We start from the raw sequence: 22,877 nt of genomic DNA on the forward strand, positions 1-22,877 counted from the left end.
TGTGGGATTGGGCTTATGGAGCCTCTGGTTCCTACCAGCTGCACAACCCCAAGCTCACACCCACAAGACCACTCTCAGCAGAGGGCTGCAGGGTGGAAGACCTCTGTGTCCCTTTCCACAGGGGCATGCTCCAGGAGGACAGGGGTGGCACTAGGTGACCAGGGACATTTCTGATGCTGCTCTCAGCAACTCTGAGACTTTCAGCAGCCCTGGCTCCCCTGTGTGTGGAGGCCAGAACCAAAGATGCAACCAGTGCAGAAGTTTAATGTTTAATGTTAACTCCATGTCATGGAAAGCTGGCAAAGCCCTTTGCCCATAACAACATTTTCTGAGGTGTTGAGTACAGGTGAGCTGTTGTGACAGAGGAAGAACATGGAGATGTTAGGTCCTGAGAAACATCTCTGGCTGTTCATACAGGGTACTTCCCATGCTCACAACCTGGTGATGAGTGTTCAGTTGTAGGAACACAATCCCTGGGAGCACAAGTGACAATCTTTACAGGTCACGCAGCTTAACTTGCCAAGTGTGTTGTGTATTCATGGCTCATGTTCTACAAGTTGGGCCACTGGTTTTAAGTGAAAAATCCCACCTGGGATTCCCAGGGAATCAGAAATCAAGGCTCCAGAGCTTCTGGCAAAGCTGTGCTGAACCCACAGAACCACAGAATGGGTTGGGTTGGAAGGGTTCCAACCCCCTGGGCAGGGACACCTCCCGCTAGACCAGGTTGCTGCAAGCCCCATCCAGCCTGGCCCTGAGCACTTCCAGGGAAGCGTAATTTCCTTAAGCTTAAAAACAATTAAAACAATTAATTAAATTAACAATTGATTAAAACAATTGAAAGAATAACGTAAAGGCTTGACTTTGGCTTGTGACAGAGTGATGTAGGAAGAGCTGAGGCTGGTGCAATGCTTTTGGCAACACAGCCCCTCTGAAATGAGGCTACACTTTGGATACACACCCACAGTGTGGGCACAAGGCACAAAAGGCCGTATTTTGTGGAAAATCCTGTCTTGGAGTTAAATCCAAGCTTCCCTGTGCAGCAACTTGTACCATTTATGACAAAAAAATGTAGCCTTTGGTGTTCATGGTTCATCAGGTGTTGCATGGGGCTTTAAAGGTTCAGGTACCACTGACAGAATTTGCTCTGGATCCAGGGATCCTTTGTGGAAGCTGATGTGGTTAAGTGTCATAAGAAAGGCTGGTCATGGGAGTGCCCTTGCATTGGCCAAGAGATGATCAAGAGGTTTTTATCTGCTCTACTAGCACACTCCAGAGCACCTGGCAGAGTGCTGAGGCTGTTCTCATGGTGTTCCCATAAGGATTTTGCTCTAATAGGACAACGCGTGAGCAGGGAAATTGCCAGATGGAATGTGTCTGGTTCTGTACCATGGAGTGTGTTTTATCACCATGTTGGAGCAGCTTAACCTGTCCCTGCTGTGGGTGATGAGCTGTGAACCTACAGCTGGGACACCTCGAGGCAGGGGTAAATGTCCTGCTTCAGCAGGAAGGTCCTCTCAGACCAGTGGTCACCTCCTGAGGGAGCTTTCCCGCGGTGATGGAGTCTGACGTGCCACCTTCCCGCAGCTCACGTCGGGAGATGCTGCTGATGGTCGCAGAGGGGTTTGACCAGGCAGCAGGAACCACAAGAGGGAGCTGAGATCACGGCCTGTGGATGTCCCCAGCCTCCAGGAGCAGCCCTGCTCCAGCTCTCTCCTTCTCCTCCCGTTTGCAGGTCGCTGCTTCCAAAGACCCCGTGGCCAATGCAACCCCAAGAGATTATGTTGGGTTTGACCGTGGTTCTTCTGCTGATGTGGACCTCGGGGAGTAAGTACAGTTTGAGGGAAGGGGATGGCAAGGGGAGATGCTGGATTGCTTGTGTCCTCAGAGGAACTTCCTCTAACCCGTGGGGCATCAGATTATAGAAGGGGATGATTCAGTTTGTGACAAGGTAAGAAAAAAAAAGGAGCAAAATGTTGACCTTGCAGAGCCTGGTGGTTGGGAGACTCAAATGCTGCTGTTTCTAAGTGCAACCAGCTTGTAACCAGGAACTGGAGCTTGTTGCTCTTATCACAGTAAAAGCAATAAAAATGAACACAGGGGAAACAAAAAAATGGGTTTCATTACAAAGGCTGGTGCTGATATACTATGGTAACTCTGGTGTCAAGGCCTTTGCTTGGCTCACATGGACACTGTCAGTGTCAGAAGAAAGGAAAGACTTCTCCTGATACAATGAGAGAGAAGGAGAAAATGAAGATCCTTTGGGATCTGGTGGGGGCCAGAAATTGATCTGGGGACATCAGGATGACAAATGTGAATTTCTAACTGTAGCCACTGCTTGTCCCTCCAAAGGAGTGCAGAACTTGTCTAAACAGTGGTTTGTACAGAAAGTTTCATGAAGAAGTTGAGGATGTACCACAGTGCAGACATTGTTCTGCAATGGAGAAGCTTGTTACATGCCTTTTTTTGGGCAGCTCACCAAGTGGGTCTGATCTGTTCCAGGAGCCCAGGAGAGCATCTCCTGGGAGGTGCAGCGCTACGATGGCTGGTACAACAACCTGCTGCACCACGAGCGCGGCTCGGTGGGTGAGTGCCAGGCCTGGGGAGGGGGATGGTGGGATGGGACAAGCCACCACTTGTGCAGCTGGCTGCCTTTACAACTGAGAAACCTGTCTGACTTGAGCCTGCACCTGGCAGGTGACCAGACAATGCCTACCATCCTGAGATAGGTCCCTAGGTGAGGCTGTGGCCCACTAGAGAAGTCTGGAGGGGTCAAGCAGCCCAGCTTTGACTCCCATGTCCTGGCCTTGCCACTTCTACCTGCTGCCCAGCCACCATCTGCAGGTCATGCTGGTGTTGGATCAGTCCCAGGGCAGAGCTGTGCCTTTGCGGGACCATTTAAAACCTGCAAGATGGGGAGGACCCAGCTCTTCCTAGCAGGTGTTTCAGTGATGGTCAAGGATCCCAGAGCTGGGAGAAGGCATCTTTAGCCAACATCAGCAGGCAGTTCAAGCAGCATTCAACACAAGGCTAGAGACAGAAGAGTTCATGGTCCAGGCGTGCTGGTCCTACTCCTTTTGCATTTTGCACCAGACAGATCTTGTGCTTGTACTGGTCTGTACTGGGAGCAGGGCAGATCAGGTAGGATTCAATCTAAAATATTCCAGGCTATGAGTCCTCCCATTTCCTGCAGCCCAGATCGGTCACTACGCGGTGACACAAGGCACATTACACAGCTTCCTCCAAGCCAAGGTGGATCTCCAACATGACATGTGTGACATTCACCCTTTGGTTACACCAGAGCCTGTCAGGAAGATCTAGCAGGTCCCTGGCAGACAAGATCACCCTCTTCCAGAGCAGGCAGATTGGAAATAAACCTAAGGCAACCAAGCCCAAAACTAAGCCAGTCACTCAGGATGTCCCCCAGCTGTGGAAAGCTCCTGCCAGCCAAGCCCACCACACTGCTGAAGAGCCTTTGGTAACAAACTCAGTGTGAATGGGCAACAACCTCCTCACTCTAGGCTCTTGAGTTACAGGACAGGCAGTGGGTGTGAAGTCAGGGTGTTCCTCTCTCATCTCCTCCCTTGTCTCTCTGCCTCTCCAGCTGTTCCCTCTCCTGTTCCCTGTGGTGATGGCAGTTGCCACGCTTGGGTAGGATTGCTGAGTCAACACAGGCAGCTTAACATCACTCCAGTTACCTGCTGGACTGCATCACCCCAGACCTCCAGGAGGCAATGGGGATGCACATCACAGAATCACAGAATGTTAGAGGTTGGAAAGGACCTTCAAAAGATCATCTAATCCAACCCCCCTGCTAGAGCAGGGTCACCTAGGGTAGGTTACACAGGAATGCATCCAGGTGGGTTTGAGTGTCACCAGAGAAGGAGACTCTAATTTCTCTGGGCAGCCTGTTCCAGTGCTCTGTCACCTTCACAGTGAACACAAATGGACCAGAGAGGGACAACTTAAAGGGAACATGCCCACAGAGGATCCCTCCTAGTTTTAAAAGGGCTCATCTCAGTGTTGCAAGAGGTTTTGGGTGTTGGTACCAATACTTGTGTTCTTGGTCACTATAAGTATCCGTGCCATCCTCTTGCACTCTTCCAGGACCCTGGCACACACTGGTGTACCCCTCTATAGAATCCCAGAATCACAGACTGGTTTGGGTTGGGAGGGACCTTAAAGAACATCTAGTTCCAACCATCTGCCACAGGCAGGGGCACCTCACACTAGACCACATTGCTCCAAGCCCCACCCAACCTGTTCTTGGACACTTCCAGGGATGGGGAGAGGTCTCCCATCTGTCGGGTGCCAGCAGACTCATGTCATGTTGCTTTGGTGCCACAGGTGCCAGGCTGCTGCATCTCCTGCCAGCCAACTACGCGGACGGTGTTTACCAGGCGCTGCAGGAGCCCCACGTGCCCAACGCTCGCCAGCTCAGCAACGCGGTGGCACGGGGACCCTCCGGGCTGCCCTCCCACAGAAACACCACTGTGCTGGCTGTGTTCTTTGGTAAGAGCCAGGGCCTGGCCATGGGTGAAAAAACGTTGGTCTGGGTGGAATAATGTTGGTTTGGGTGGAAAACTGTTGGTTTCTCACACCCCAAGGTCACACGTCCGAGCGCTCCGCACCCACCACTTCATAGCAGAGCCACAGCCGAAAGATAAAACCTTGGGTATCATGACAGCAAAACACTGTCTGGCCAAGAAGGTTTCTGTGAATTTTTTGTGACCTTTGGCAGTTTCCCCAGATGCTGATACTTGTCATTTGGGAACTTCCTCATTGGTTTTCTCAGAAGGGTTGCCCTGTTGCAAAACACCTGACAGACACGATAAGAGCTGCGCTGTGGTTGCTGGCCAGAAGTGCTACAAGATGGAGCAGTTTTTGCTCTCACGCAGGAGCATGACAGGGTCTTGGGTCTCCATGCCTGGGGATGTCTGTCTCTGAGAAACACCTTCAGCTCACTGAGAAAACAGGCTGAACCTGTCAAAGCAGTGGAGACAATTAGCTCCCCATACAGCTGAAAGTTGATACGCAACCCTGGACACCCAAGCTGAGGTGCTTGACCCCAAGATGTGCCACAGGAGGATCAGACACTCATGTGGCAGTGTTTAGCTTCTCCCCAGAGGTAATCTTTGTCATCACACCAAAGCTCAAATGGGCCAACAGCAACAGAAGCCACTGGGCTCAGTGGCAGCAGTCAACCGTGGCCTTGAAGGCCAGAGGCAAGGAGGACCTCAGGGAACTACTGGCCAAAGGCAGAGCTTTGCTCCCAGTGAAGTGGTGGCCAGCAGATGGTCCAGCTGCTGGTCATCTCTGAACATCTGCTGGCTGAGTTTCTCTACCCTGGCCCCCGAATGACCCTACTCATGAGCTCTGGCCAGGAGCTCCTGGAGCCCTGTTTCTGTGGACTAGAGTTCAGTACATCTGGGCTCCAGCCCAAAGTGACTTTTTCAATCATGGAGCAAACCAGAAGTGAAGGCAAGGAGGAAACCACTCTTACTGCACAGGGTGGTCCCTTCAGTCCTCGTACAGCTCAGCTGCCCACCCACCACCAAGTCCTGCTCCAGGTGCTGGTGGCAGTCCTCCCAGCTGCTGACCACACTGTGTGTCTGGCAGGTTTCCACGTGCTCTCAGACATCGTGGGGACAGAGCAAACCGCCTGCCCTGCTGAGTTCCTGAACATCCACATCCCACCCGGAGACCCGGTGTTTGACCCTGCAGGCACTGGGGATGTGGTCCTGCCCTTCCAGCGCATCCACTGGGCCACTGAGACCGGGCAGAGCCCCAACAGCCCCCGGGAACAGGTAGGAAGCATTTGCTTTGCTCTTTGCCTTTCAGCTAAATTCCTCTTCACCCGACATTGGGGTCTGTAGAAGCCAGGACAGTGGCTGCAAAAACAAAAGGACATCACCCTCCTCCCCTTAAAAATTCATGTCTCTGGAGTGTTTGAACCAACTGCAGCTAAACCCAAAGCACAGTCTCCAGGGTTCACATTTGTGGTTGCTCCAGGTCAACGCTTTTCTTGGCCAAAGACAATGTAATTGCTCTAGATCTGCCTGTGCCATCTACTTGAATGCAAATTCGAGTCTCTTGCATGGTTTCTGGAGGGTGGAAGGAGGGGAGGGAGGAGCAGGAAGATTGGGCATCCTCATTAGCTGACAAAGGTTTGATCACTTCAGTCAAAACTGATTTGGGGCTTTCTGGGTCAGGTAAAACGTGATATATTTTTTATCACTAAGATAAGCCCTTTTAGTGCAAGTGTCAGGAACTTCCTTAACCACTGGATACACCTGTGCTGCTCTAGAAGGTCAGTAATTACACTGTGGGGTTTTGGCCACCAACTCTTATCTTTAACAACGTCACAAAACAGAGCCAATGCTGTCTTCCAGCTGTAAAGCTTCTTGGAATTTCAGCCCTTTGGAAGAAAATCCAGATTTCACCCCCAGTTTCTCCACATTTTGCTGAAGCTGGATGTGTTCCCAAGCCCACCCTCCATGCCCCTGTTTTGTTTCCTGCTGGAAAGCTTCCTGATCAAAATCACTGAAGCAAAATACCCCCCCGCCCCAGCACTGAGCCTCTCATGTGATAAACCACAAAGAGAGCAGAGTGGCAGGTCATGATTTAAGCAGCACTTCAAACCTTAGAATAATGAAAATTCCATCCTGTTTTTAGACTAAAAAAGGATGTTCTCATGAAAACATCTCCAGGGAAGATACACAACATGCTGCCAGGGCAGTGAGTCTCCCTGCTGTGAGGACAGAGCTCACCTGAGGGTACAGATCCAGTGATTCCAGTGTCCTCAGTGATAGGTTTAGTCCCCTTCCCACTTGGTGTTGCCTATTGAGGGGTTCAGAGGTGCCTGCTCCTGGGCAAAGCTGAAAATAGTAAGGGGAAAAAAACCCAAACCAAAATGTCCTTTTGAAAACCCTGTGCCTGGTCCTTTCATGTACCTGGCACTGAATTCCTGCCGTTGCTGTGAAAATTGTCAGTGTCTATATTTCAGAGAATCAGAGAAAGGTTTGGGTTGGAAGGGACCTTAAAGATCACCTAGATCCATCCCCCCTGCATGGGCAGGGACACCTCCCACCAGCCCAGGTTGCTCCAAGCCCCATCCAACCTGCCCTTCAACACTGCCAGGGATGGGGCAGCCACAGCTTCCCTGGGCAACCTGGGCCAGGGTCTCACCACCCTCACAGCAAATAATTTCCTCCTCATGTCTCACCTCAGTCTCTCCTCTTCCAGTTTTAAGCCATTCTCCCTTGTCCTCTCACTCCCTGCCCTTGTCCCAAGTCCCTCCCCAGCTTTCCTGGAGCCCCTTCAGGCACTGGAGGTGCTCTAAGGTCTCCCTGGAGCCTTCTCTTCTCCAGGCTGAACACCCCAACTCTCCCAGCCTGTCTCCAGAGCAGAGCTGCTCCAGCCCTTGGATCATCTTCATGGCCTCCTCTAGACTCACTCCGGGAGCTTCACGTCCCTCCTGTGTTGAGGGCTCCAGAACTGGTCACATATATTAGGCACATACATTTGCATCCTGACAGCTCTTGTTAATACAAGGCATGGGGTGGCAGCTTTGAACAACCAAAAGGGCCAGGTTGGGGCCTTCCAGACTTTTTTTGCACCATTCCACTGACCCCCCGACACCTCTTAATGCCCCTTCCTCTGCCTGCCCTAGATCAACAAGGTGACGGGCTGGCTGGACGGCAGCTCCATCTATGGCTCCTCCCACTCCTGGAGTGACGCCCTGAGGACTTTCTCAAGGGGACAACTGGCATCGGGGCCCGGTGGGCTCCTCCCCAGGGAGACCGACGGGAGGGTCCCCATGTGGAAGGCACTGGATCCCTCCACCGGACAGGGTGGTACCCGGGGGATCTATGGTAATGATGTTATCCTCAAGGGGATCTGGGCCCAGAGGGGACCCTGGGAAAGGGCAGGGGGTTGTGAGGAGTTGAGACATGGGCCAGGACTCCCATGAGAGAGCAGGCAGCTTCCCAGCCTTTGGTGGGGGAAAGATGCATGGCCAGGTGAAAGATTCCCAGCAAAGACACACCATGAACTTAAGGTGCTGCATCCCTAGGAGGGAATGGGTCATTTCCCAGCCAACCTGCAGAGACTGATGGGTGCTGGTCTCTCTGATCCCAGGCCATGTCCTCGGGGCAAAGGGACTGCCACCAATAAAAACCTGCTCAGCTTGCTTTGAATTCCTCACCTGCCCAACCCTTGGCCTTTGCTGGGGACCTGGAGCTGCTTCTCTCTGGCTCAGGCTGTTCACCTCCCTGGGGTGAAAGGATGGACCAGGGAATGAGGGGATGCTGGGATGCAGCTACAGGACTGGGACTGCCCCTCCAGCCATGGGCAAGCTGAGACACATGGTGGCATCACCCACGGATGGTCTCCATGGCTCTTGCAGACCTGGGGAGCGCCTGGGGGAATGAGAACCCCTTCCTGCAGGCCCAGAGCATCGTCTGGTTCCGGTACCACAACCACCTGGCTGCAAAGTTGGTTGAGACACACCCCAAATGGTCTGATGAAGACCTTTTCCAGCATGCTCGCAAGTGGGTCATCGCCACTTTCCAGGTGAGGGATGGGACTCCCCCTGGCTCTGCTGGGACACCCCATCCTCCTGGCACTGGCCCTGACCCAGCTCCCCTGTGCCCTAGAGCATCGTGCTGTACGAGTGGCTGCCGACTCTGCTGGGGAGAAGTGTCCCCAAGTATGAAGGTGAGGGGCACAGTGGGGGAGGGTGTGTGGGGAGCAGGGGACAGGATGGGAAAGGACCGTGGCTGCTGCCCCACAGGTTACCAGCAGCACCTGGACCCCAGCCTCTCAACAGAGTTCGTGGCAGCTGCAGGGCAGTTCCTGGCCACCATGGTGCCACCCGGCGTCTACAAGAGGTGGGAACAGCCGGCAGGGCTGGGGGAAAGAGGTCCCTGCACCAAGGAAAGGGATGCCCAAGTGGGGGTGGTGGCTGGGGGTGGTCCCTGTCCCTTCCACACATCCTGCTCCTTGCTGGGACAGCCAAGCCCTGCCAACTTGGGGCAGCCCCAGCCAGAGGCTGAGGGTCCAGCCCTTTTCTGCTGTTCCAGAGACTCCAAGTGCCAGTTCTCAAAAGTGTCCAACCCCAGCGCCTCGTTCCCAGCCATGCGGCTCTGCGACAGCTACTGGAGCAGAGAGGTATGGAAGGGAGCACGGGGGTCCTGAGGGTGTGGCAGACTGGTTGGGGGGGGCTCCAATCCTTGCCTTGTGTGATGGAGGGCCCTCCAGGGGTCTGACAGGGAAACTGGGTGCAGAGCATGAGAGCCAAGCCAAGCAAGCAAGGGGTGTGAGAAGCTCCTCATCCAGACATCCCCAGATGCCACCTTCAGCTGCAGCAGGCTCAGACCTCAAGGCTGAGCTGACATGGAGTAAATTGGCCTGGAAGAAGTCCCTGGTCCCCTTACACCTGTTGTCTGCACCCCTATGGACACCAGTTCAGCGGTGTGAGGCTGTCCCATGTCCTCAGTTCTTCAAGGAATCACCTGCTCTTCCCATTTCCCCCAGAGCACCCGGCTGCAGCAGGCTGAAGATGTGGACAATCTCCTGCTGGGGATGAGCTCGCAGATCGCAGAGCGAGAGGACAACATTGTGGTGGAAGATCTCCAAGGTCTGCACTCCCCTGCACTGCAGCTGGTGTGTCGGTGGGGGACCCTCCTTCCCGGGGCTCTGCAGGGACCCATGTGGGGTGGCAGATCCCATTGCCACCTCCATCAGCACCCAACCTTCAACCTTGTTAACAGAGGTGCAGAGAGGCTGCAGGGCATGTCGAGTGTGTCCACAGGACCACCCTGGCTAGGGCATGGAGATGATCTCCGTGTTCAGCATGGCCCACAGCAGAGGGACGAGGCCAGCCCAGCAGCTGTAGGAGCTGAGGTGGCTCCTCTGGCTCTGCCTTGCCATCACCATGGCTTCCAATCCACCCACAGATTACTGGTACGGACCCCTGAAGTACTCCCGCACTGACCACGTGGCCAGCTGGTTTCAGCGCGGGCGAGACCTTGGCCTGCCCACCTACAACCAAGCCCTGGAGCGATTTGGGATGAAGCCTCTCCAGAACTGGTCAGACCTCGCCCTACACCTGGAACAACAGGTAACAGGGAACTGCTCTGGGCATGGGAAGTGTCTGGGTCAAAGGATATTGGGGCACTCCAGGCATGAACTGGCTTCTCAAGTAACGTAGGAAGAGGGATATCAGTGTGCATCCTGCTCTAGCTTATCTTCATGTCTGTGGGGCATAAATCCTACCCTGGTGCTAAGCTCCTGTGCCACGGGGTGCTCTGCTGCTCCTGGAGATGAGATGCTCTGGGATCAATGCTTAGTTGCTCAAGTCCAAGCCATGAGCTCAAGGCTGCGTGGGGCTGAGCACCCTCCCAGTCCAGGGATGTGTGATGCCCGGGAAATGCATGTTCCTCGCTGCTCCTGGGGCTTGCCAGTGCTTCCTGAGGCCCTGGAAGAATTCCCTCTGCTCACATGAGTGTGGTGGGTGTTTCTGACCAGGTCCTGGACGAGGTTGCTGCCCTGTATGCCAACAACACAGCCGGGCTGGAGATGCTCCCTGGGGGCATGCTGCAGGCTGATGGCTCCCTCTTCAGTGCCATCATCCTGGACCAGTTTGTGCGCCTGCGTGATGGGGACAGGTTTTGGTTCGAAAACAGCAAGAACGGGTAAACACCCCTTCCCCATCTGGCAGGCTGCCCACTGTTTGGCGAGCTCCAGTAACACACAAAAACTGGGGCTGGAGGAAAAAAACGTCCCCCAGCTTGTTTCCTAAAGCTGTGGAGGGATTGAATCCCTCCTGCTGCCAGCCTGACACCAGGGGCCACCACTTGGCCTCACACCTTCCTCCCCAGGCTGTTCACAGAGGAGGAAACCAGGCGGATCCGTAACACGACCTTCCACGATGTCCTGGTTGCTGTCACCTCTGGAAACTCCACAGTCCTCCAACCCCACGTGTTTGTCTGGAGCCAGGGTGAGTGCTTTGTGCAATGGAAGGGAGCAGATGGCACCAGCAGGTTAGGGGGGAGAACAAACCCATCTCAGTGACTCGGTGACATGGGGAAAGCACCAGACTGGCCATTTCTCAAGCCTGATGCCTGCTGTGCCCTTAGTCAGCAAAATGCCTGCAGAACACCTGGGTTGCCTGTGGGCAAGGTGGGCAGTGCTGGTGTTGAAAGGACACTGAAGACCAGGCATGTGCATTGCATGAGTCATGGAAGGATCTCCAGGTACTGATGCCCTGGAAGGCCATGCTGGGATTCAAACTCAGCTTCTGTCCACTTCACACTGTCACACTCCTCACTGACATGTCCTCGGGCTCCTTCTGTGTACAAGTACTCCCAGGTCTGCATGTTAAAGTGATGAGTGGCTTGAAACCTGGTGCAGTTTGCAAATGAGTTGAGCTTTGTGTACAGTAACTGCAGAACATCTACTTCTGCCTTCAATGGCATCAACCCCTGAGTGTGCCCTGGGCACTGTCCTGCAGGATCCAACCCTGCCCAGCTGCTCTCCCGAACAGGGTTGCTGGTCCACCAGCACTGCTGGAAGGGCTGCTTAGGCTTCCTGCACCTGTGGTTGAGCTGCATCAGCCTGGGGAGATCTCAGGCCTTGTGTCCCAGCCAGGCTGGCTGCTGGTGTGCATCTCTCACCCTGTGACATCCTTGAAATGAGCCTTCTCCTCCCTTCCAAGACCTAAAAAGAGTCCTGATGCCATCCACGGTCAGGGCAAGGTGTGGCCAAACACAGCAGGCCCTGTCCTCTTGGGATCTTGCCACAACATTCCTCCTTCACAAAATCATTGTATCTGGCACACATTCCAGCCCATGCCAGAAGTTTTGGATCCCTTGGTGTCAACTCCTTGGAGTTGCACCAGGAGGACTCTCTGGGCTGGCTGTGGATCCCACCATCAGAGGTTCTGGGGGATGATGGAGGTGAGATGGGTCAAAGGTTCATGACACTCACTGCTTGTCTCCCCCCGTGCAGGGGACCCATGCCCCCAGCCCCAGCAGCTGAGCACTCAGCACCTGGCCAACTGCACACCCATGATGGTGCTGGACTACTTTGAAGGCAGCGGCGCAGGCTTTGGGATCATCATCGTTGTCCTCTGCTGTCTGCCTTTAGGTTTGCCATGTTTCTTTACTCATCTCCTCTTCTACCAGAGCAAGGGTCTGCCTGTCCATGGACCAAGTACCCCCCAGCAGGAGCTGCTGAGTCTTGGTCACTTCTCAGGTCCTTCAGGTGGCAGGTTGCTTGGGCACCAGGAGGGAGCTTTCATGGAGCAGTCCTGCATTAAATAAATCCATCCAGCATTGATCTGGGGAGATGGGGAAGAAATCAACCCCTGTCTGCTCCAGTGGCACAGGTTATGATGCCCAAGTGGGAAGGAGCTTTGTGGTGTCTCATATCTCCTTCTCCCCCGTATCCTCAGTGACTCTGCTGGTGGCCTGGATTGTTGCCGTTCTCCGCAAGAGAGATTTCAAGAAGCTGCAGAAGCAGCAGAGCTCCAGCATGAGGAGGGAGGTGGCCAGCGAGGCAATACCTGGTGAGGTGGCACTGTCAATCCTGAGATGGCATCTGATGATGCTGCTGGAGTCGGGGCAGGGCTGGGCTTGGGGCTTATATCCAGACTGGATGTAAGGAGAAGCTGTTTCCCCAGGAGGATACTCAAGCAGTGGAGCAGGTAGCCCAAGGTTGGGTGGGAGGCTCTCCTGAGTCCCTTCCAAGCTGAGTCATCCTATGACCATCTATCACTAACTAACTGCAACCCTCTCCTGATCACACCTTTTCTGAAGGAAACCCATTGCACCAGTAGCTCCAGGACAGGAACTGTGTCTTCTTGCTCTGGACACTGGAAAAATCCTCCTGTGTCCATGAGCTTGAGCTCTGCAGCTGGGAGATAATTTTTCCCTTAACTGGTCATGGAATCACTCCCAAACTCGGTGAAGGAGGTGCTGGGATGAGTGGGAGCCCGGCTGTCCCTCTCCAGCTGAGTCCTGTCTCTCTCCCATCAGCCATGGAGTGGCAGGGTCCCAAGACAGACAGCTCTCCTGTCTACATCCAGCTCCAAGCTGACAAAGTGCTCAAAGTGCTGGATGGGAGAGGGTCTGTGCTCCGGGTCATCAACCTGAAAGCCCATCAAAGGGTGGAGGTGCTCATCTCCAGCAACAAAGGGAACAAAGCTCTGCTCCTGCAGAGCCCCAAAGAGTATGACCTGGTGAGTACCATGATGCCTGAGGTACAGTACCTTCCCCTGGACCCTCCACAATCCTCTGCTGCCCAGTCCTGGGCACTGGGAGCAGCATAGATCCCCAGAGGGTGGCTGTGGCCTCCCAAGAACCACCAGGTCCATGGAGTGACCACTGTGGTGAAGGGCAGCAGCACTCCCAGCCCAGCTGAGCCTCTGTTGTTCACAGCCATTTGGTGGGGTCTTTGGCAGGTGCTGCTTTTCAGCAGGGAGGTGGAGAGGAGCAACTTCATTGGGAAGCTACGAGGCTACCTGGAGGAGAACGGCCTTGACCTGCATCTGTCTGAGATGAAGGAGCAGAGCCTAATGAAAAGGGCAGTCACCCAGGAGCAGAGGAAACAAATTCTGGAGACTTTCTTCAGGCACCTGTTTGCTCAGGTCTGTAGAGGTGCGGTGGGCTCTGAGGCATGGAGGAGGGTACTTCTGTGTTGAGTAAAGAGTGACTGGTGCTGCTGCTGCTCTTCATAAACCATGCACATGGAAACTGCCAGTACTTTCAGGACCAAGGGACATTTTCCCTTGCAGAAGACAAAGGGAGTTCTGCTAGGGTGCCCAAAGTCGCAAAGAGACTTCTCCCCCTCCACTCTCATGAGAACACCTGCAGGGCTGTGTCCCAACACCAGAAGGACATGGAGCTGTTGGAGGGAGTCCAGAGCAGGCCACAGAGATGATGGGAGGGCTGGAGCAGCTCTGCTCTGGAGACAGGCTGGCAGAGTTGGGGTGTTCAGCCTGGAGAAGAGAAGGCTCCAGGGAGACCTTAGAGCATCTTCCAGTGCCTGAAGGGGCTCCAGGAAAGCTGGGCAGGGACTGTGGACAAAGGCAGGGAATAATGGGATGAGGGGAGATTTATATGAGATATCAGAAATGAATTCTTTAGTGTGAAGGTGGTGAGACCCTGGCCCAGGCTGCCCAGGGAAGCTGTGGCTGCCCCATCCCTGGCAGTGTTTAAGCACAAGTTGGATGGGCTTGGAGCAACCTGGTCTAGTGGGAGGTGGGGTTGGGACTGGATTTAAGGTCCCTTCCAGCCCAAACCAGCCTGGGATTCTTGAATTATGTAACTGAGGTCTCCATAATGGTCAGTGGTGTTTAGTGTGAAGGTCACATAGTGTCGGAGAGACATGGGACTTCCCCATGGTATCTACCATGAGTTTTGCACCAGGGGACTCACCCATCTTTGAACAATAAGTCAGGCAAGTGGACACCAATTTTCTTTGCCAGGACTCATGGGATTTCTTTTGTGGGACACAACCTGCAGGTGCTGGAAATTGACAGGTCCAACGCTGGAGAGCTTGACTTTGAATCTTCACAGAAGACAAAGGAGTCTCTAACATGTGAGCTGAGCAGGGCTGAGTTTGCCGAGGCCCTGGGGCTCAAAGCCCACTCTATGTTTGTGGACTCCATGTTCTCCCTGGCTGACAAAGATGGCAATGGTTACATCTCTTTCCGGGAATTCCTGGACATCTTGGTGGTCTTCATGAAAGGTGGGAGCTGGTGCTGGTTAGTGTCTTCATCTCTTGCCCTCAGTCCTGTTTCTATGCTCTGGCAGTGCCACCAGCAGAGTAGAGGACATCCAGCAGGTCAACCTGCAGACATACTGCAGATTAAAATTCCCTTCACTCAGGACAGCTTCACCTTGAGTTTTGGGGCAGTGACAATGAAATTGTTTTCTGAAAGACTGTTCATGAGGGGAGACACCCTTCACCACCACAGACAGGTCTGTCCTGTCTCTTGAATGGACCATGCATGCTGTCCTCGAGAGGTGGTAGTAACTGGATCTGACACCACATCTGAGCCTTCCCTGGGTAACCATTTGGAAGTGGAGGTGGGGAGTCCCAGACTCAATCAACAGCAGCTCCCTGAACACCAGCTGCTGTGCAAAAGCATGTTTTGAGTTTGCAAAATATGGTGGAAGAAGAGAGTCTGCATCTACCTGGGCTACCCAGCACTTGAGAAAGCCAACTGGAAGTGGGTCACACTGTTCACAGCCAGTGGCTGCCCAAGCTGCCCTCAGCAGTGTGCTTTCTGTCTTCTCAGAGCTGGGTGGGGCTTCACTGCTGCAGGTCCAGACTTTCAAAGACAACATTTGAAAGCATCTTTGTGGATAAAAATAGGATCTTGTTCTTGCTTCCCCACTAGGGTCCCCAGAGGAGAAGTCCAAGGTGATGTTCAGGATGTATGACATCGATGAGAATGGGTTCCTCTCCAAGAAGGAGTTTCTGAGGATGCTCAGGTACTTCTCATCTCTCTAGCTGTTTTCACAATGTCTGTAAGCACAGATGTCTTCAAAAGCAGCTTCCAGCTTCTGTGCTCCACTCCCCAAGTGTCCTACATGGAGCCCATGGGCTCAACGCTCACAGCCAAGAGCCCATTCCTTCCAGGAAACTCTGCCCTGTGTGATTTGAAGAATTCAAGATACGGTCCTCTGAAGTTACCATCTCTCCTCCTTGCTCCAGGTCCTTCATTGAGATCTCCAACAACTGCCTGTCCAGAGACCAGGCAGAGCAGGCGACCGAGTCCATGTTTCAGGCCTCGGGATTTCAGGACAGGGATGAGCTGACATGGGAGGATTTCCATTACATGCTGCGGGACCACGACAGCGACCTTCGTCTCACCCAGCTCTGCATCAAAGGTCAGTGGGCAGGAGCACTGGGTCACACCAGGCCCTGCAGGACTGGGGCAAACAGCAGCACCCGATACAACGGGTGGGTACCAAAATCTTGTCCCATTAATCTCTCCAACTCAAGTGCAGCCATGGGGCATCAGCTGTTGCTTCAAGTGTGACACATTTGGGTCAGCTCAGAGTATCTCCCCCCTCGCCCCTGCCCAGCGGAGATGACTAAACCTTGTCCATTGTATCTCACATGCTCTAAATGGCAGTTTGTCCTTTTGGCTTCTCAAAGGTGTCCCTGAGGTTCTCAAGCAAAACGTGCACAACCGTGTCTCCTTCATAACTAAGAAAGAGCCCAAAGGGTAAGCTCTCCACCTTAGTCTTGCTACTGCTGCTGTTTCCCCTTCTCCTGCCCTCAGGCACATCCGTCCTTCACCTCAGCCCCTTCAACAAATGCTCCCACTGGGTGTTCACACTTCCAGTGTTGGGGAAGGGGGATGGCCGTGCTGGGACATGCACATGAGCAAGTCAAACACCAGTGGGGCTTCTGCCCTCCTCCACTGGGACCCAGGCAGGCAGAGGGGTGGAACTGCCTCCTGCAGAGCCCCCATTGCAGCCATGACACGGGGATGGGAGTTCTACCTTGCTTTTCAAGGGGTGGGTTATCTTTGAGTGAATCCAGCCCATGTACCAAGCTTTAATTAAAGTTAATGCAAACAGGAAAGAGCTGGACATCTCAGTTAATCTTGACATGGAAAGTGGAGAAAAAGTTGGCAAACCTTTCCTGCAAGTATAGCTTGGGGCTGAACATAGCTCTATTTCCAACAGGGCCATCTCAGAGGAGGAGAAAGACCCAAACCTGGACACCATAAGCCACTACATAGAGCCAGAAGGGCAAGAACTGAGGAAGAGACCAGGCAGAAGGTGAGTGAGGCCCTTCCTCTCCAGGCTCACTTCTCAGGTTTGGGTCCAGCATGTTTGCTGCTTCTCATGTCTCAGTGTCAGTCTAGGTGGCCCTCCAGTCAAATGGCACTGCTGCAAGGAGACAGCACTCGGATGACAATGTAGGGAGCGATGCAAGACCCTCACTGCAAGAGATGCCCCAGCCCAGGCAGGCCCATCACAGGAGCTAGGGGAACAGCCCTGTCTCAGTGGGGACAGTGGGTCCTTTGCCCCTTGGGAAGCTGCTGGTGCACCTGAGGGCTTCCTGCAAGAGCTGCAGGAGAGACTCTGGTCCTCACTGCTGTGGTTGCAGCAAGTATTTCCACAAGGAAGCAGTGAAGTGGTTGTTCTTGGCGGCCAGAATATCCTGATTTCCCTGAATAGTTCCAAGGACCTTCCCCGCACTGGTATCAGTTTGGAGGGTTGAATATCACTATGAAAATTATCTTTGACAGTTCTTATCTACAGTTTCACTGTACCTGCACGTTTGTTATCAGCTTTCAAGAGTGTGTAGACTGTGGGAGGACCTGAGATCAATCACAGACACTGTAGTCTGCAGGTTCTTGCCACCACTGGTGTGCAGAGGTGGTCGCTGGAAGACCCAAAGCTGGGCAGGGTGGCCCTGAGCTGTCCCCCCCAGTGACACCACCCCCTGTGTTTGCCAGAGCCAATCAGTACCAGCTGCACGTGTACACTAAAGCCCAGCGGAAGAAGTATGAGCAGAACAAAGTTCAGCAGAAGTTCCAGGAGTTCAAGCGCTTCGTTGAGAATTACCGGCGCCATATTGTCTGTGTGGTCCTCTTCTCTGCCATCACCATCAGCTTGTTCGTGGAGAGAGCCTACTGTGAGTGCCCATCCAGCCCTAGACACAGAAGGGTGCATGGGCTTGGCTCCTCAAAGCTGCTGGTTGCATGGGACATGCTGGGGTGTAAGAGGTCCCAGCAAAGCTTTGGGCAAGAGGGTTGGTCCTTCCCTGGGCCAACCAAAGGATTACTGAGGTTGGAAGACACCTCTGGAGTGGTCTGGGCTAACGCCTGCTCAGAGCAAGGTCAATTTCAAAGCTGAATCAGGCTGCTGAAGGCCTTGCCTAGAAAAGGTTTTAAGAGCTCTGAGGTTGGAGATGCCACCATCTCATTGGGCCTGTGCTAGTTTTTGACCATCCTCCCTGTGAATGAGGGAGAGGGTTGACACCTCTCATATTGAGATGCCCAACAGTACCAAGGTGCGGTTTCACAGGGCCTGGCAGAGGAGGACAATCCCTCCCTTGACCTTCAAGGAGAACCTGTCACCCTGCTCTGGTGACAGAGCTCTAGGGTGTCACCCAGCTCTGGGGTGTCTGACATGGAGAATTGTGCCCCATTCCTGGTACCTTTTCTTGGTGGAGCCACACAGGTAGTTGTCCCCTTGTTGGGGTCACTCCCTCTATCTCATAGAATCATAGAATGCTTTGGATTGAAAGGAATGTCAAAGATCATCTTGTTCCATCCTTCCTGCATGGGCAGGGACACCTCCCACCAGCCCAGGTTGCTCCAAGCCCCATCCAACCTGCCCTTCAACACTGCCAGGGATGGGGCAGCCACAGCTTCCCTGGGCAACCTGGGCCAGGGTCTCACTGCCCTCATGGTAAGAAAACCTCTTCCTGATACCCAATCTAAATCCACCCAGACTACGCCTTCGACTCCCCCAGCACGGGAATCGCACAGACCACCTTTGTGGGGATCATCATCTCCCGGGGATCAGCTGCCTGCATCTCCTTCATGTACTCCTACATCCTGCTCACCATGTGCCGCAACCTCATCACTGTCCTGCGGGAGACCTTCCTTAACCACTACATCCCCTTCGATGCTGCCGTGGACTTCCACCGCTGGGTTGCCATGGCAGCCCTCATCTTCTCAGGTAGGTGGGCTGCTGGGGGATGTGCTGCCTGCAAACCACAGCTCAAGTAGGAGGACCAGCCCATCATGGCACAGCAGGACCAGGCAGAAGCTTGAAGACCTGCACGGAGCTTGAAGAGACGTAGACGCTCTGCACAAAGGAGGAGGAGGAATTGCTGGGTCCCTGGGCACATCAGCAGGGTCTGCTGCATCTCCATCCACAGCATCAGTGATGCTTTTCTCTCCTGGTTTCTATCTCTTACAGTGCTCCACACTGCAGGTCACATAGTGAACGTCTACATCTTCTCAGTCACGCCTCTCAGCGTGTTGTCCTGCCTCTTTTCCAGTGTCTTTGTGGATGACGGGTACGTGAAATTCAAAGTACAGTCCAGAGACAGTGTCCTAGGCATGGACAGGAATGAAAGTGGGAACCAGGAGTTTGCTTTGGCCACTCCATGCTGTAATCTCTTGTCCCTCTCCAGGTCCCAGCTCCCACAGAAGTATTATTGGTGGTTCTTCCAGACTATTCCAGGTGAGATGACCAACCAGGCAGACCTGCAGGCCCATGCCCAGAATGGGCAGCCCTCTGCCCAGCCCACGTGAAGCCCCTGTAGGGCTGCTCTGACCCACCCCAGGACCTCCCAACTCCTTTTCTCACAGGCATGACAGGAGTGCTACTGCTTGTCATCCTGGCTGTGATGTATGTGTTCGCCACCCACCACTTCCGACGTGTCAGCTTCCAGGGCTTCTGGATCACCCACCACCTCTACATGCTGCTCTACATCCTGGTAAAGCATTTGGGCTGGGTGGGAGGGGTAGGGTCAATGCACCACAATCCAGTGGGTCAGTCCAGCTGATGAGGTGGAATAGCTGAAGAGGTGCCAAGGGAGCTGTTGCCCCCAGCCCTGGCTCTCCACGGCTGCTGAGCTGCCACCGAGTCATCCCCGGGAGGTGGTTTGTCATGCTGATGGGGGCTCCTCCCTGGCCAGATCCTCATCCATGGCAGCTACGCGCTGATCCAGCAGCCCCGCTTCCACATCTACTTCATCATCCCAGCTCTCATCTACGGTGCTGACAAGCTGCTCAGCCTGAGCAGGAAGAAAGTAGAGATCAGTGTGGTGAAAGCTGAGCTCCTGCCCTCAGGTATCACCACGTCCCTGGCCACATGGCACCAGCTCAGCCCGAGCTCTTCATAAGAGCACAGGGTGCTGCAGCAGTGGAGGAATCTCCACCACTCAAAGCCTCCTCCTTAACCAAATCCCCACTCCCACCTCCCCCCCAGGTGTCACCCACCTCCAGTTCCAGCGGCCGCAGGACTTTGACTACAAGTCCGGGCAGTGGGTGCGCATCGCCTGCGTGGCCCTGGGCACCACAGAGTACCACCCCTTCACCCTGACCTCGGCACCCCACGAGGACACCCTGAGCCTGCACATCCGGGCCGTGGGGCCTTGGACCACCCGCTTGCGGGAGCTCTACTCCCCGGAGAGCCTGGCCCTCACTGGCAAGCTGCCCAAGGTGAGCCCCACACGGCTGCTCCGGGAACACGGACATCCAAGCCCAATGCAATGGGCTGTGCCCAGCTCCAGGCACTTCTCCAGCTTTGAAGGTGGCAGCTGGAGGCAGGAGATGCTCTGCTGATGGTTGGCTCCCTTCCAGCTCTACCTGGATGGGCCCTTTGGGGAGGGCCACCAGGAGTGGAACAAGTTCGAGGTGTCCGTGCTGGTGGGAGGAGGCATCGGGGTGACACCATTCGCATCCATCCTCAAGGATCTGGTCTTCAAGTCATCCATAAACTCCAAGGTGCTGTGTAAGAAGGTAAGAGGACATGAGCCCTCTTGAGATGCCTCCTGCTGTGGCTGACCTCTTTGGGGGCAAAACTCCTCCATGATCTGTGTGGGAAGGAGCCCCATGGACATGCCTGATGGTGCTGGCCCCACTCTAAGCCTCATCCCCACGTCTCACAGATCTACTTCATCTGGGTGACGCGCACGCAGCGGCAGTTTGAGTGGCTGGCGGACATCATCCGTGAGGTGGAGGAGACAGACAGGAATGACTTGGTCTCCGTGCACATCTACATCACGCAGCTGGCCGAGAAGTTCGACCTGCGCACCACCATGCTGGTGAGCCAGGCCACCCACCGGGGGCTGCCAGGCCTGCTGGGCTGGCCCTCTGACCTGCACTGATCTCTCTTCCAGTACATCTGTGAGCGGCACTTCCAGAAGGTGCTGAACAGGAGCCTGTTCACGGGGCTGCGCTCCATCACCCACTTCGGGCGCCCACCCTTCGTCCCCTTCTTCAACTCACTGCAGGAGGTGCACCCTGAGGTCAGTGCCCAGCTGGGGACAGGAGGAGGGCCACGCATTGGCCACTGTGAAGGACAGGTCCCAGCCTGTCCCCGAGGCCTTGGTGTCATCCATACAAGGGCAGGACCAAGGGGCACGAGCCCCGCTTCTCCTCAGGAGCCAGGATGAGCTATGACAATCAGCAACACCCCAACCAGCCAAACACCCCCATATGGCGAGAGCTGGCAGAGACCCTGGGGGACCCCATCCTTCCTCCATGACCCCAGCAGCTCCACAGGGCAGTGACAACCTCCCCAAAAGTTCCCCTCAGTATGGGACAGCTGACCAAGGATAGGACCCAAGGGAATGGTAGGAAGATGTACAGGAGGAGGTTTAGGTTGGGCATTAGGAAGAGATTCTTCATCCAGAGGGTGGTGGAGCACTGGAATAGGCTCCCCAGGAAAGCAGTGATGGCACCAAGGTGACAATATTCAAGAAGCGCATGGACAACATCCTCAGGGACATGGTGTGAACTTTGGGGTTGTTCTGTTCTGGGGCAGGGGCTGGACCTGGTGATTGAGCCACCATCCCTGGAGACATCTAAAAAGACAGATGTGGTGCCAGGGACAGGGTTTAGTGGTGGATGTGGCAGAGTCAGGTTAGTGGTTGGACTTGATCCTGCATGTCTTTTCCAACCAGTGATGCTGTGACACAGTGCTTGGCCATACCCAAAGCTGCCAGAGGACAAGAGACCAAGGGGGCCTGGGCTGGGGGGGATGGTGATGCTAGGTTTGACCTCTTTGGCTCCCTCTTTCCCCAGGTCCAGAAGATCGGGGTGTTCAGCTGTGGCCCACCTGGGATGACGAAGAATGTGGAAAAGGCTTGTCAGCAGCTGAACAAGAAGGACCAGGCCTACTTTGCACATCACTATGAGAATTTTTGACCCTACTCTGTGCTGGTTTAGGCTGTTTCAACCCTCCAGGCTACAGTCTTTATTAGAAATGTGCATTCAACCCCAACTCCTGTCTGGCACTGCTTTGGGTGGTCATGGTGCTGTGCTCTCACCCACCACCATTCCTAGGAGAAAGCCATGTAGGGCTCAGAGTGTGGCTGCTGAGACCTACAGAGCCGAGATCAGCATGTGGTGCCACCAGCAAAGTGTCCATCACCCCTTACAGAGCTAGTGTGACCCCCTGAGTCCAGAGCACCCTGCTACCACTCCTGCACCCAGGGTTGTGCTGCCATGTCCCTACCCAGAATACCCAGAGTTCCAGTTAAGCCTGGCTCTGCCTCCCTGATCCCCTGCCAGGCAGCTCAGGGAAGCTCTGAAGAGCTTTGGGGAACAGTTAGTGGCTGCACAACCTGAGTGCACAGCACCTTGCTCTGAGGCCCTGGTGACAGGTGCATCTCCTCCAAACAGGATCAAATTTCCTACCCCCCCTGGTTTGTATCTGCTCATTAGCACCCCAAGCCCTCCCTGGCTTTCACCTAACCTTAGATGTGTTTGTGTTGGCTTCTTTCATCATCCTTTGACCAGGGATCATTTGTGCTGGTTTAACCAAGGCCTGGATGTGCATCGCTGGGGCTGCCACTCGTGCAGGCTGTGACTGAGCTTCAATAAACCTGACCAAAGTTTTAAAACTTCATTATCTTGCCTCCTGTACTTGGGTTTTGGTCATCTGGGGACTTGTGATAGTTGTGGCATAGTGCTGGGCTGCCTCCTGTTGTGGAGGCTTTACAACAGCCCACTGGGTTAAACTGGAGTTTCCCCAGTGATGGACATAGGGTGGATAGAGGGAACTACAGATTTGAGCTCAGGCACAGCTCCACAGACTGTGTCCTACCAGCCCCATCACCACAGCAATGTCCTGCCGCGATAATGGCCCCACCAAGACCTGGCA

At 54.4% G+C, this 22,877-nt stretch overlaps 1 protein-coding gene across 1 annotated transcript; it reads left to right on the top strand.

Annotated features, from left to right (window-relative positions):
• The first annotated feature begins 1,733 nt into the window (after positions 1-1,733).
• LOC127388867 (dual oxidase 2-like) lies at positions 1,734-22,582 on the top strand. The gene is made up of 33 exons (XM_051628791.1): positions 1,734-1,824; positions 2,500-2,583; positions 4,345-4,509; positions 5,617-5,804; positions 7,670-7,871; positions 8,405-8,571; positions 8,655-8,715; positions 8,792-8,888; positions 9,081-9,168; positions 9,535-9,637; positions 9,957-10,120; positions 10,528-10,694; positions 10,881-10,999; positions 12,010-12,147; positions 12,455-12,568; positions 13,038-13,240; positions 13,463-13,648; positions 14,526-14,751; positions 15,407-15,500; positions 15,724-15,899; positions 16,171-16,240; positions 16,707-16,802; positions 17,486-17,664; positions 18,486-18,716; positions 18,960-19,059; positions 19,177-19,226; positions 19,355-19,482; positions 19,684-19,837; positions 19,977-20,209; positions 20,351-20,509; positions 20,659-20,814; positions 20,890-21,018; positions 21,797-22,582. The coding sequence occupies exons 1-33, from the start codon at positions 1,761-1,763 to the stop codon at positions 21,917-21,919; spliced, it is 4,614 nt and encodes a 1,537-aa protein (XP_051484751.1). The 5' UTR covers positions 1,734-1,760; the 3' UTR covers positions 21,920-22,582.
• The last annotated feature ends 295 nt before the right edge of the window (positions 22,583-22,877 follow it).

Source organism: Apus apus, chromosome 10 (assembly GCF_020740795.1).
Source record: "Apus apus isolate bApuApu2 chromosome 10, bApuApu2.pri.cur, whole genome shotgun sequence".
Taxonomy (NCBI): Eukaryota; Metazoa; Chordata; class Aves; order Apodiformes; family Apodidae; genus Apus; species Apus apus.

Excerpts from the sequence above, each read along its gene's own strand:
- LOC127388867 (XM_051628791.1), top strand. The coding sequence starts at position 1,761 with ATGCAACCCCAAGAGATTATGTTGGGTTTGACCGTGGTTCTTCTGCTG. Across the intron at positions 8,889-9,080 it reads CCACCCGGCGTCTACAAGAG|AGACTCCAAGTGCCAGTTCT; the intron begins GTGGGAACAGCC and ends CTGCTGTTCCAG. Across the intron at positions 20,510-20,658 it reads CCAAGGTGCTGTGTAAGAAG|ATCTACTTCATCTGGGTGAC; the intron begins GTAAGAGGACAT and ends CACGTCTCACAG.